This window comes from Colius striatus, chromosome 6 (assembly GCF_028858725.1).
Source record: "Colius striatus isolate bColStr4 chromosome 6, bColStr4.1.hap1, whole genome shotgun sequence".
Taxonomy (NCBI): domain Eukaryota; kingdom Metazoa; phylum Chordata; class Aves; order Coliiformes; family Coliidae; genus Colius; species Colius striatus.
In genome coordinates this window covers 13221791-13235647 of record NC_084764.1, presented here as the reverse complement: position 1 = coordinate 13235647, position 13857 = coordinate 13221791, and the positions used below count along the sequence as shown (strand labels likewise).

The window sequence follows — 13857 nt, the reverse complement described above, 5'->3', positions numbered from 1 at the left end:
TCATCTGAAAAACCAAATTGATTCTTGAGCATTGTTGTACAGAATCATGGTCTCCCAAGTGTCAGGAAGTCACGTTGTCTTCCAGACACAAAATCCAAAGTTCTCTGAAAGGATTTTACTAATACTACTATGTCCTTCCAGATGTGTTTCAAAATACTTGAAGGGGGGTGGGGGGGGGTCTCATCCAATACTCAGTTTGATTCATGTGAATTGTAGAAAAATGTGAGAGTGCTCTTTTAGGAAAACATAATTAAAAAAAAAAGTTTTTACCGAACAATTGGAAATTTTTCTTCAAAAGCCCCAACAAGGAAGCAAAGCATTTTTATGGCACGTTTGAGAAGCATGTTGCTTGGAACATGTGTTAGAAGCCCCTTATCCAAGAGCAGGACAGCAGTTTAGAATAATTGTTTTGCGATGTCTATGGTAGAACTCTCTTATAGAATCATTTGGGATTTTGTTCTATGGGAATACTGCAACAAACTACCTAGAAATGAAACATTACCTTTTCTTGCCTGGTACAAGACAAAAATAAATATATGTTTTAAATGCTTTAACAAACCACCCCTCAAAATTAAAACCTGACTGAAGCTGTATGCTGTTTAAGTTTTTAATAATATAGAAAAAGTCTTAAAAACAAATATCTGGACATCAGTAAGACCCAGAGACAAATTGTACTTCAAACCTTGGATGAAAAGGAAGAATTTCCATAACAAATACACTTGATAAATGTAATACTGACCCGCTTCTGTGCATTCAGATGCTGCAAGTTTGTACTCTGGCCTACAATGTGAAGCGCTCCAGGTGTGCTTGAAATGGTGATTTCCCCTGTTCTAGTCTCTCCCTTTCTTGGGAAAAGGAGACAACTAAGGGTGGTGTGGGAATCAGACACGTCATTATCGCTAAGGGAGCTCGTCCCATCTTTTTCAAACATGAAGACAGAACAGCTCATCGCTGCTTCTATGACACCACCAGAGTCGGGAAGAAATCCTGCAGTTTCAGGAAAAACTGAAACAGGACTAGAGTTGACAGAGAAGGCTCTTGGAAAGTAGCTGTGAAAAAATGAGGAAGTATAGAAGTCAGAATAACAAATGTTCATCTGGGAAGTGATGTCTCTTACAGTAGCACCACACCATAAATTTTGGACAATGAAATATATCAGTTGGCAGGCATGCACACCAAGACTAAGCAGGAAGAAACCAAAATCCAGCCGACAGACAAAACCACAATATAATCTTTTATTATAATCTAATTTACTTGATGGTCTGACTCATGATTTTCAGAGTCCTCGAGGTCTGCAGCACCGCTCCATTTTTTCATCAGATCCAGCAGCACGCTTGCCATATAAGTTCCTGAAAAGGGGTTTGCGTTGGGCTGCTGCCATTTCTTGGTTTCACGGCTTACCTGGATCAACTACAAACGCTTCCATTTCAGTGGATATGCAGAAAGGGAGGCCAAGGCAGGGTTCCACACACCCTCCTGTGCCATCATCGCCCGCTTAGAAGCGCTCCCAGGAGCAGGTCCTAGCGGGGCTACCCTTTCCCGGGGAGAGGGTATGCTGTGCACCGCACCTCCAGCGGCAGTCTGCCAGTGACAGCCCCGCATGTCACCGCTCCGCAGCTCCAGGGTCACGCCGCCGCCTCTCTCGGGTCGCCAGTCCTTCCGCTTTACCGGTGTGTTCCGTTCAACAGAGAGGCTGACGGCGGGCTGTGAGAACGCGCCGGTGACGGGCCCCGGGAATGGGACACTGGGTGTTTCCCGCTTCGCCAGTCCCCCACACTCCACAGAGGCTGCCGCACACTTAGCGATTAAATTCACTTCAGCTTAAAAGAAAAGCACGAAAAGAGTGAAAGCCCAGCCCGGCCGGCCGGGACCCGCTCGCCACTCCAAGGCAGCCCCACACCAGGCGGCGGGGGTGGGGGGCAGCGGGACCCAAAGCGGGAGCGCGACGCCTTGCGTGCGCACCGTGCCCCGCGCCCTCAGCAGGAGCAGGAAGGAGAGCGCCGTCGGGGCACTTGTATCCCTCCGCGGCGCCGTGACTGCGTGTGCGACGGCGGCGGCTCCTCGGGAAGCGCGTGAGGCAGAGCCGCGGGGGGAGGGGAGGGAACTACTTTCAGTAAACTCAAGCACTGGGCGGGCGGTGGGCATCGCGGGTAGAGTGGCGGCGCGGACCCGTCTGGCGGACGGCGCAGGGTCCGCGGGATTACTTTCTTCACCTCGCTTTTTCCCCCTCCTCCCTTTCCCCCGAGGTTATTTTGGATCAAGCTGTGGCGGCGGAAGAAGCTTGAAGTCAACGCTTCCGCCCAGTTTTCCTGTGAGGAGGGGGCGGAGGCGGCTGCGAGGAGCAGAGGCTGCTGTGGCCGCTAATGGAGTTGCTGCCGGGAAGGGAGCGTTGCCGCTGAACTTCCTTGCGGGCTTTCGCCCTCCTCTCTGCCTCGTCCTGCGGCCGGAGGCTCCTCTCTCGCTCTGGCGGCTCCGCTTCCCTTCCCTCCCCGCTCTTCTGCTCACACAAACAGCCGTGACGCATCCTCTCTCTTCTCCGTCCCCCCTTCCCACCCCCGGGCTGGTTTAAAACGCCTCCCTCCCCCCGTCACCAGCCTTCTCTTTGGGGCCGGTTCGTCCTCCCTCCGCAGTGCTCGGCGTCGCTTTGGAGGGGGTGGGAGAGCCCAGCCGAGACGCTCAGCCCCCCTTCCCCCCGCCTCCCGCCCCGGCCTGTGGCGGCTCCGGTGTCTGGAGGAATTCGTGGCGTCGCCTGCCCCGGCTGGGCGCAGGAGGCGGCCGAGCAGCAGCAGGAGGAGGAGGGCAGCAGCGAAGGCGGCTGCAGCGGGAGATGAGCTGCAGCGGGAGGACGGTGCGGTGCAGTTTTTTGCGGCGGGGAGCCCTCCCTTGTCTCCACCACTCTGTTCCCTTGTAACTGGGAGCAGCTCGAGAGCAGAAGATCTGTGGTTATTCCAGCTGTTTCCACCACTACCTTCAACATCATCATCTCTAAAGACAGGGGAAATACGTTCCAGCTCCGGACGACGGGATTTCGTGTTTCCAGGATAAAGATCGCTCTCTTCCCCTTTCCCCTCCCTCGCTTCACAACATTGCCCGTGCCCTGGCCGGGGGCGGCGGAGCCGGGGGGGTAACAATGGTGAAGTTTCTGGTGAGTTCTGGCTGCGCCCTGGCTGCGTCGGTGCTGCTCCGTCTCCCTGTCGGATCGCGGTGAGGAGAAAATGAGCGAAGAGACGGCGACTTCTAACAACGAGTAAGCAGCAGGTCCCCCCTCGCCGCGGCGGCGGGTCTGTCCTCCCCCCTCCTCCCCGCCCCAGGATCAGGCTAGGGCTCGTCTCGTCTCCCCAGCTCCGCGCCCCGCGGGGGCCTCTGCCCGCGCGTGTACGTGTCCTGGCCTCCTCCTGCGTGTGCTGCGCATTTCTACTCGCGTACATGGAAGCCCAGAAGCTCTGTCTTTGTGAACGAGCTTACTCTAGAAGGGCTGCGAGCGACCGGCCAGAAAAGCGGGGTTTAATTAGAGTCTGGTAGAAAACGGTGCAGGTAACGAATCGAATTTTGGAAGAGGAGGACGGGTTTTGAATGCCCGAAGAGGTGTCGGCACGTACCACCTCTGATAATATCCTATTACTTGTAGATATTTCACATGGAAAGTAGTGTGTGGGAGCTTCATCCTGCAGGAAACTGCTCCTGAATTTTAATTGGATGAGTCAGACAGTGTAAATACAGCTTAAACCTACCCTAAAGCCTTTCTTTTTTCTTCTTCTTTTTTTTTTTTTTTTCCTTTTAATGAGCACTTGGGGCTTATATTTTTTTAAAATTATTTTTTATTTTAAAGGGGATGGGAGTAGTTAAGGATCTCTCAATAATTTTTAATGTGACTGCTTTGGAGGAAATGCAGTGGGGGAGAGAGTGTGTGTCTGAGCGCGCGGCAGTAAATGTATCTGGCTTTAAGATACATTTTGGGTCAGAGGACATAAATGTTTATCAGAAAACATCCGAGTTCTTTATGGTATTGAAAAAAAATCTGAAGTATGTTGAAACTTTTTTTTTTCCTTGTTGCCAGGAAGCTTAAGGTTGATCGCTGTGGTCTCCCAGTTTCGGCGTTACGGTTTGCGATGTCGGTATTCTCTCAGGCTGATTTTATGAATGATGCGGGTGCCGCCGCGGCCATGGCGTGGGAGGGAGGGAGGGAGCTTCGCGCCCGTTGTACGGGTGGATGGGTGAGGAGCTACCCGAGGGTCGAGCAGCGGACCGACCCCCCGGCAGGGAAGGCGGATTTCCCCTGTCGCTGCCCTCCCGGGAGCGAAGCCAGCGCACCCTTGCGCTACCGCAGACGCAGCGGCTGGCCCCGGGGAGGAAGCGGGCAGGGGTCGGCCCCGAGGAGAGTGGGTTGGGGGCTTGGCGCTGCCGGCCGAGGCGCGGGGCTGAGCGGGAGCTGCTGCGGCGCCCGCGGGGCCGGGAGCTGGGGCCGCCGCCATGTTTCCTTTTTTTGTGAATCGCTCTCATTTGCATACCACAATCTCCATTCATAAAAAAAAAAACCCCACACCCCCCAAAAAATGAATCGCTGTCATCAGCGCTGACCTGCGGGGGAGGCTGCCCTGCGGAGCGCCCGAAGCTGCGGCCCCGGCGCGGGGGGCAGCCTGCGGCCGGCGGGGGAAGGTCTGCGGGACCTGCTGCATTAATATGTGCTGTTCGCTGCTTGTTGACACAGTTATGTGGGAAATATCAGCTCGGGGAGGTGCTGGGAGCACGTGATCCGCTCCATTCATAAAATACCTGGTTGTCCATTCACAGTGCAGCACAGTGTCTGCATTCAGCAGCCGGGCAGATCCGACCTGCGCGGGCGGCGGCAGCCAGGCCAGCAGGTTCGCCCGGGAGGGCTCATGGCTGCGGGCATGGGAAGCCGCTGGAAAGATGGGCGGGGGGAGCTGTTTTGATGGTTTGTGTTTGTCCCTTTACTGTAAAGGAGCATTAGTTCGGATGTGCCTTCTGCCGAACCGTCTAACATTTAAGCAGGGACGAGTTTTATTCAGAAAATCCTCAAATATTTTTCGCCTTCGGAAATGCTGACTCAAAAATAAAACACCGAAAATCACATTCATTATTAGGAACGTGTTTTCAGGACAACATCTTAATCCATGTGGGGTAATTTACGTCTTTCTGAACAATACCGTCTTACATCTTCAAGATAGCAGCATAGTGTAGAAGGAAGTCGGTCATACCTAACGAGGCATATGAAAATGTTGCCCATTACAAAATAAAGGTAGCAGCGAAGATAGCTAAACGACTGGAAATCAGAAATGTAGTTCAGTTTTTATCCATTCACTTTGAGAATTTTTCAGCAGATGAGCTATCAGCATTTCTGCTTAACCTATGCTGTGGCTGAAGAGACCTCCGAAATGTCAGAATAACAGAGAAATGCTTCTAATACGGCACAAAGTGTTTAGAGGTCAGTGTATTCTGATTTTAAGTGTTTTGGAAAATCGAAATAAATGTAGTGGTGAAGGATCCCTGAGGCAGACAATGTATTTGTTTGATATAAGTATTTTGTGGTTGCCAGTGTTAAAATGGTGATGTTCACTGTTCAGAAGTACACCATTTCATTATCTTAACAAATTATACTAAGGTGATCTGTAATTATACATTCAGGGAGGAAGGAGGCTTGTTAGTGCAACCTAAGAGAATACCTGAAACATGACTATTCTTTACTTAAAAGGGAAAAGGAAGGCTCACATACAGTACTTGGATTGAATTATTCAGTGCTGTTATAGAGCTAAATATGTGCAATATTGCAAAGCATTATAAACAAGGTGCTTTTTTTAAAGATAGATTTTTTTGGTGTGTTTTTTTTAAATTTTTTTTACTTCTGGTTATTGGGATAAAAGAAAAATAAGAAAAATACTTATCTTCTCCATTTCCTTTGCTGTTTTTACTGCATTTTTAGCGAGGCCAGTTGCTCTTTGGCTGATTTTGTACATAGCACAAGCATATCACTTTAAACGATTGAGAAATATAATTAAAACTGCAAATAAACTATTTAAGAAAATAAAACAAATCTACAAATTGAAATTCATCACCTATTAAAAGTTCACAGTGTTTAATTTTATCAGTATTACTGATGACATTAGTGGCCTTGAATTCATTAACAAATCTCTTGGCATATAAGGGCAAATATGAGTACTTTGCAATGCAATTTGTGTCATTGTGACTACCGGGAATATTCTGGTGATTGAGCATTATTCCTTGTTTATAAAGAAATCCTTATTTTATGGAAAAGATATTAATATTTATGGTACTTAGACTTTAACCTCAGTTAATAATCTTAAATTCCTGGTGCTGCTGGGAAAGATTAATTCAAAAGCTGCATTAAGGACTACTAGGTTTCTTATCAGTCATGAAGATGTGGAAGGCAATCTTATAAAATGCAAACTGCCACAGATGAGTCTTTGTTGATTGTTTTAAATTGTTCTTGCAATTATGCTGTTGCATTAGTCAGTAAGGTATTAGTTAAATGAGAATATTTCTATACCTCCAGATAATGATTTTTCCCTCTCAGTGGTGGTTTGCATTCAGTGCGGTCAGTGGGAATGCAGTGTGGTGTTCACAAATACTATCAGGTTTTAAATGAAGGAATTGGTAGGATTTGTGGATTACTCGTGGATCAATTCTCCGTTCATGCAACTTAACATCATAATGTCAAAGCAGATAGATCAGCTGGCAGTATACCAGATGCCTGGTTTGGTGGCAGGTTTTATTGCTGTCTAGAAATGCTACTGAATTTCAGTGTTAGGACAGAATAATTATTACATTACGTCGTTCACAGTCAGTAGGGATGAATGATGACAAGCTTAAGATGGAGCCTGAGTTCCTGCTATTGAGAAGTAGGAGCACTGCTTCATTGGCTTGTTGCTTTTCCTCTGTATTGCAGGTGGCTTCTTTCAGGGAATGGTTGTGCTCTTGAATTGTTTTCAGAATTGTTTCTATATACTGTATTTTTGCAGATTCAGACTGTCTTATGCTAATTGTTTTCCTACATGAGTATAGGTAATTTTATATATGTATTCCTGGATAATATAATTCAAGATATAAATTAGAGAAACACGTAGTGTCTACTAATGCTTTGTGCTTAAAGGCCTCTAGATGATGATGTTACAAACATCCTCAAATGCTGATTTGAAAAAATAAAGCTGAACTATACCTTTAAAATAAAATACTTACTTGATGTGTTCATGTCTTCCTTCAATATTTACAGAAATACTCCTTATACTTCATTTGTGCTTCAGAGCTCCTTCTGTTACAAGCCAAATGCTGAAAGAGGAACATGAAATTATGTCACAGAAAGTAAAGCCAACTAGTTTATTACTTCTGGGAGGATTTTAACACTTTTCAGTAGACTAATTTTCTTCCTGTTATTTAGGGAAAATATAGACTAGAATTCTTCATCTCTTGATGTAAGGAATTTGTAAAGAGAAGAACATATTTTTTTCAGGAAAGGATATTCTAAAATAATTGATTATATGAAATCCTTCAAATTCTGATGTATTTTCTTTTGGGGGATAGTTCTTTATCGAGTCTGGGTGAGGCTTTTCTAGCCTTATGAACTGCTTCTTGCTGTATTTTTGGCTTTACGTTACATGACGATATTTTGAAGGTAAAACTGAGTTTGAGTGTTACATAATCTGGGAGTCAAGGTTCGTGGTTTTGGTTTTGATTTTTTTGTTTTTTGTTGGTTGGTTTTGCATGTGAGGTTTCTTTTAATAAAAAAAGATTCATCTTAGCAACACTCCTTGATTACTGGGGTGTTGCATAAAAATGCTTTCTGAATGTTTCAGTGTAAGTGGAGCCAGTGATAATATTTTACTTAAAAATGTTTTCCTTATTTGTTAATTTAAAATTTAATGTTCTTGAAGTGTTAAAGTGTCAGTGAGAATGTGAGTATATGTTTTACAAGTAAAGACTTTTGAAAGGAATATATCTTGACAGGATCAGAAGTCATAGATTAAAGCTGAAGTCATTCCTGGTGGTTTTTAGGCTAAACACTGGCATTTTTGTTTTATTTACCCATTCTTGTCTGTATCTGGAGAAATTGTATGTAATGGTGATGACTTGCAGAGATACAACAAACAGCAGAAACAAAAAATACGTTTCAGAATATTGACGTGAGTTTAAGAAGGGGACAAAGGAAACACTTTTGTCTTTTTGGGGTTTTGCTTTGCCAATTCAAAAAAGTAACAGTGATATGGCATACAACATACGTTGTCCTAAATGATGCTGTTCTGTCTAAATGTCTGTTTTCTCCCTCTGCTTTAGAACGTGTTGCAATTTCCTTGAACTAAGGTGAAAGGTGGCTGGGAGTTGCCATGTTGTTGAGGATCATAGTTTCTCTATGGATATATTAAAAAGGAACTATCTTTGCTTTCTTCTTTCTGTTCTAATGTACAACAACATTTAAGCAAGCAAATTACAACTAGAACAGCTTGCACCCTTACTGAATGACTGGAATTGGTTGTAAACAAAAGCTAAATGGTCCCTGAAAATACAGAATTTGTTCCATCTTTCTCTCCCTTAAAAATATTAATTCCTCTTCCTAAAAGCACTTCTAGTTGTGAAGTATTTATTTAATTATTGGTAACTAATGTGGTGCAAATATTCCAAATTAAAATTCAATACAGTGTAAGCATGCTTGCAACATTTTTTTTATAGTTCCTAAAATAGATGTGTCTCCTGAGGAGTCTTCAGAAGTGTTCAGCTGAAACAATATTCAGCAACGCTTGTGTTTTGAGGGAAGGAAGGAAACTGGGTGTTCTTTGGTGTGTTGTGTTGACATACATTACCAGACTTAAGACAAGAGCAATGCATCCTTTTTTTGCTTATTCTTTTCCTGCACTGTGCAAGAGGGACACTGCTCCCTGTGGTTCTCATACATGAGGTGATACCATGTTGTATATGGTATCAGGGTAGACAGGGTATCACTCTTACCTGAAAAATATCTGTGATAGGAATTGATCTTTCTATGGTTGTATTGAAGAGCATCTACTTGTAGGAAGTGAGCAGACATTTTGAATGTTTTCACATGTTTTCAGACTTATCTTTTACATAATGTTCATGCTGACACATGTGATAGCACTTTGTTAAAATAATATGTGTTCATTTACTAATGTTCGGTGCTTTATATTCTGTTTTTCTTATATGTATGACAAGAAAAGAATTTCTTTTAAAAGCCAACATCTTTAGATATACTAAGGTGTAAAAAATGTGTGAGTGCTTTGAGCACTAAAATGGTTTATAAAGGCAGCTCTGATTCAATAGTAACTGACTTGCTAGACATCGTTGCAGGCCCTAGTTCCCAGTGCTCCAAATAAGGTGGGGAAAAATAAATAATAATGCTATAATGTAATGATGATAAATGCACCTATATATGCAAGGAGATCACAAGCTTTTTTTTTTTTCCTAAGAACTCATGGTCATATGACAGTAAATATTTCAATTCAAACAGGGAAAATAGGGTGTAGAAACTGCTGTGCTTCATTCTGCATTGCTGATATCAAACTTCCATTCAGAAGAAAACTTTTTTTCATGTATGCTACACAGGAATTTTCCAAATATGTACTGTTAAAACATCTAAACCATCTAAAAAATGAAGTGGTAAAGTACTTATTTTTTGTTTGTTTTATTGGTTGGGTTTTTTTCCCAGATGTATTCATTCTTCTGTTTGAAAATTTTGTGTTTGTTGTTTCAGTTAGGTGAGGAGGTGTTGTAAACCATAGTTATGCTACACTGAGTCAAACCTGTTTAGAACCTCTAAAGGAAATTCCGGGAGCTGATGTTTGACGTGAATGGTTTGGGAGAGAAATGTCATTAAGCCTTTTAGAGAGTTGTCCTTTTTTGTTTGTTGGTTTGTTTTTTGAAATTAAAACAAAAAAAACCAGTACGAAGTAAGTAGGCCTTCTTTAAGATGATCTGACAGCTGTTGATAGTTACCCTTTTTCTGTGACTTGTACTGCTGAGTTGCGACACTAACAGAAGTTTGTCAAAGTAAAAATGAAACAGATTTGTTTTAGTGATGTCAAATGCTCTGAGTAAACAAGCGTATCAACAAAAAGCATCAAGAATTTCATAATAAAATCAGTAATTATTGAAAACTAGTATGATGTTTATTAAAAATTGTTACTGAGACTGACTGCCTTCTCTAAATAAACCCAGAACTGGTTAAGATAGAACTCTCAGTCAGGATTCCTGCCTGGGATTTTTTTTCTTTCAGAACCTTGAGGGCACAAGTGATTTCTCTCTCTTTAACCTTTTGAAAGGATTAAGTAAAGGTAGTGAAAGATCGGAATACAGAACCTGCTCTGATTTAGGAATTTTTATGTAGCTTCCTAGAAACTTTTCAGCCTCTCAGATTTGATGAAGTACACTCTGCCCTAGATATTTTTTTGCTGTGCATGGCATGCTTACTCTGAATCCTAGTAGAGCATGCCTTAATATGAAGTCTGTGATTGGGGCTGATACTAGGCCTTGAACAGGAACACATTTTTGGAAGGTGTGAAGAAGCTAAGTGAGGATTTAGAGTTGAGGCCTACATATTTAAAATGGGAAATCCTGTTCTTTATGTAAGTGGCTGACCATATGTATTAAACTTGTATGTTTTTAAGCACTCTTTACTGTTGCTAATCACTTGCCTTTGCTCTCTTTCTAACCAAGAATAGATTCTAAGTTTCCTATTAGGTTAGACTTAGGATAGGTATGTTTGTGCCTTCTTCAGAGGGTGCACATGCAAAGTGCCTCTTATAGTTCAAGTGCTAAAGGGGGAGTTGCTATCTCTTTAATTTTGTGAGATTTTAAGGAAAAAAAAAAGTAGAAGAAATTATGCTTACTGATACCAGTGGTACATAGTGAGTGTACTAAGGGAATGCCAAGTTGTAAAATGAAATGCTTGAGAATCTTCAGGCTTGAGGACTGAGATTGTTGGTGGAAATATAATCCATGTGACCAAGGGGTATGAATTTTGATGGTTTTGATAATGACACAGAGCCAGGAATGTAATCAGATTGCCTGTGTTCTGCTTTGAAATCTCCAATGCTAGGAAACACCCATTTTCTTTTTTTTCAATCCCATGCCTCATTTGCTGCTTATCCTGTGCCAGAGAGGAGGACTGCACCTTCTTATCACACATGGCTGGTGCTGTGTGATTGCCAGCTGCATCTTAATAAGCATTAAAATTCTGCAAATACTAATATTGAAAAGTAAACCCAACAAGTTTGTTAGAAGTTTGGGTGGTTGTTTCTGCAATTTAATCTGATTTTAGTCTTTAATCCATATTTCAATGATGGGAGTATTTTAGATGTTGATAATATTACTGTAATTGTATCCAGACTTGTAGTGTGCTGTTTCGTGCATTTTTTCTGCTAGCGTGATGTTTTGGTGTTGGGTTTTTTCCTCCCCAGTTTGGAAGCTCTCTCTGGTCTAGTGTGGTAAGAGAGAGAATAATGCATTTGTTGTGTTGAACTTGCTTTTGGTTTGGTTCTTTTAAGGCAATGGTGACAATTGTTAGGAGAAGTCATGCCACTGTGGGATAATGTGCATCTGGGACATGAGTTGCAGAGTGCCAGTTAGGCTGTTGACATGTATGGGCATATTCACTGTGGAGGTACCTAACGTATTGATTACCATTAAGCCTGGGTTTCTGTGGTGTCACTCGTGTATCCTACAAGAATGGTATCATACTTCAGGCTCTAGGTGCAAAGTATTTGCAGATCTCATTGAAATGAAAATGCCAGTTGCTTGTCATTTCTTAATCAGTAAGTATGTTTTTTCAATTACATCTTTTTTCCTACCTTTTTTTTTTTTGGCAGTTGGTAAGTAAAGAGTGTTGTTCTCAAAAGTTTCTGAGTTCTGCCCTGGAGTTCCAGAATAAGTTAGAGTCTCTAAAATTGGCCTGTTAATTAGACAGCTGTTTTTATGCATTAAGGCCCATAAATGTCCTGACTGAGTCTTGCTTCCTCATCTACTTCTTTCAGTCTCCAGAAGACTTTTTAGTGGATGTGTAACCACTGCTTAAACAGTCCTGTGATTATCTCTAGCACAGAACTTTCTTGCTTTCCGTATTTGTACTGAACTATTCTAGCTTAAAATATCTGCATTGTCTTAGCTGTATTCAACTTGACACATCCTCTAGAAGAGCCCCCATATGCACCTTAAAATGTATGTGCTCTGTTACTATGGTGATGGAAGAGAATCGTGCATGTTAACAACCCCGCATTAGGTAATGGAGGATTTGCAGAAATCAGTTAAGCATTTGCCTGGGTCACTGAAAATTGAGTCCCTGACCATACCTCCACCCCAGCCTCATGGCTACAGGCAGGCTGAGGGAATCTTGTTCTGGGATTAGATGCTTCTCTGTTTTCATGTTTGGTGGGTGAGGAGGACTTTTTGGAAATGGTTTCAGAAGAAACTGAAGTACTGTGTTGCCTCATCATGTGCCTTTAAGTATGTTATGTCTTACACTTAGGGTCCTCTGCATACTGTAAAGGAAATGTTTGTGCAAGCACATTGTACATTTATCTCTGATGCACAGCCAGGTTTGTTTTGCCTTGAACTCCTTAGGTTGACAGTGCAGGAATTCACAACCTTTTGTTTCTCTGTTCATTTTCCTGAAGCAAGGTAGATAACATGAGCTGCTCTTCATCTATTAGTTGATTTCTGGATGAAGAACAGATCTGTGCAAGGAAGCTATTCCAGAACAAGCCATGAATTTAGCACGTTTATAGTTTAGGATAGTGTCATTTCCTGTGGGAGCCTTTTATTATACTCCTTCTAGTTTTTATAACTAGGGGAAAACTGATAAGCTTAGTTGTCTAATTAGAGAAGCTTTTCAGGTTCTCTATTTTTCCTTCTCTGCAGTACCTTTTTAAAACTCTCATTTTCTTGTATCCATTATTGTGGGGGGTGGGTGTGTTTATTTTTGTGGGGGTTTTTTTTCTGTTAAAAATGGTATATCTTTCTGTGTTTTGAAGGATGTTGGCTTTTAGAGAGACTCATCCTTGTAAGTTTTGTTTTAGCATTTTAGGAAGTGTTTTTGGATTTTTTTTTTTTTCCCCCTGAGCATTTCTCTGTACTAGTTTTCCCATACAGCTTATCTTGAAAAACTTATCTGGAAAATAAGACACAGAATACTCTTCCAAGTCTTAAAAATTTTACTCCTGAACAGTGCTAGCAAGAAGCTTGGATTTTGCCATTCTGGGACATCAAAAATGGAACCCAAATAAAAATATTTGTTTCCTTTGCTGCAGAAAAGACAGAATGCTTCTCACAGTTCATCCTCCTTTCAGCAGTGAAACAAGGACATGTTACAGAAATGTTGAAAGTCAATTTTGACTGAATTTATTGCTGCAAAATATTAAACTTTTTGGATGTCTGTGAACAAATCTGCCTGAAGTAGAACTTAGATTTATAGCTTAATTTCTCAACAAAATAAAAATATATGGATTAGAATGTGGATTAACTAGAAATGTTTTACCAAATCTGCTATTTCAGCTGTTTTTTCTAGACCTGAGCAGCTACTGAGAGGTATAGGTTGGGCTTTTCTATCTTTTGGCAAATCTATGCTGCACAAGCTTGATCCACTCAAATGAAACTCAATTAATAAAGTAAAAAGCTTTAAGTAAGCTTTAAGGTCCTCCTGCTTGATCCAGCTGGAAGGTGCAAACAATGACCTTTTTTCACCGTGTCTTCCCAAATAAGGGATGATGATCCAAATCTCTGCCATGTGCTTAAAGAAAAGATAATTTCAGTAGAAAAGTTGCAAGAGATATATCATAATTAACTTTCACATGTTAAAGCAACAAGTGTCACTTCTCAAGG

At 42.3% G+C, this 13857-nt stretch overlaps 1 protein-coding gene and 1 long non-coding RNA gene across 3 annotated transcripts in view; one reads left to right on the top strand and one right to left on the bottom strand.

Moving 5' to 3' along the window:
- Positions 1–1217: 1217 nt before the first annotated feature.
- Positions 1218–2525, bottom strand: LOC133625638 (uncharacterized). The gene is made up of 2 exons (XR_009818938.1): positions 1569–2525; positions 1218–1410 (listed from the first exon to the last, which is right to left on the bottom strand). It is a non-coding gene; the product is annotated as an uncharacterized LOC133625638 (long non-coding RNA).
- SPRED1 (sprouty related EVH1 domain containing 1) overlaps positions 2019–13857 on the top strand; it is a 59255-nt gene continuing 47416 nt past the window's right edge. The window contains exon 1 of one of the 2 annotated variants that reach the window (XM_061998344.1): positions 2019–3247. Coding sequence is in view for 1 of the 2 variants with exons in the window: in XM_061998346.1 (XP_061854330.1) it covers positions 3216–3247 (32 nt within the window). In the remaining variant the exon portion in view is untranslated. The remainder of the gene's footprint in view (positions 3248–13857) is intronic. The other variant, XM_061998346.1, reaches the window with a different exon arrangement.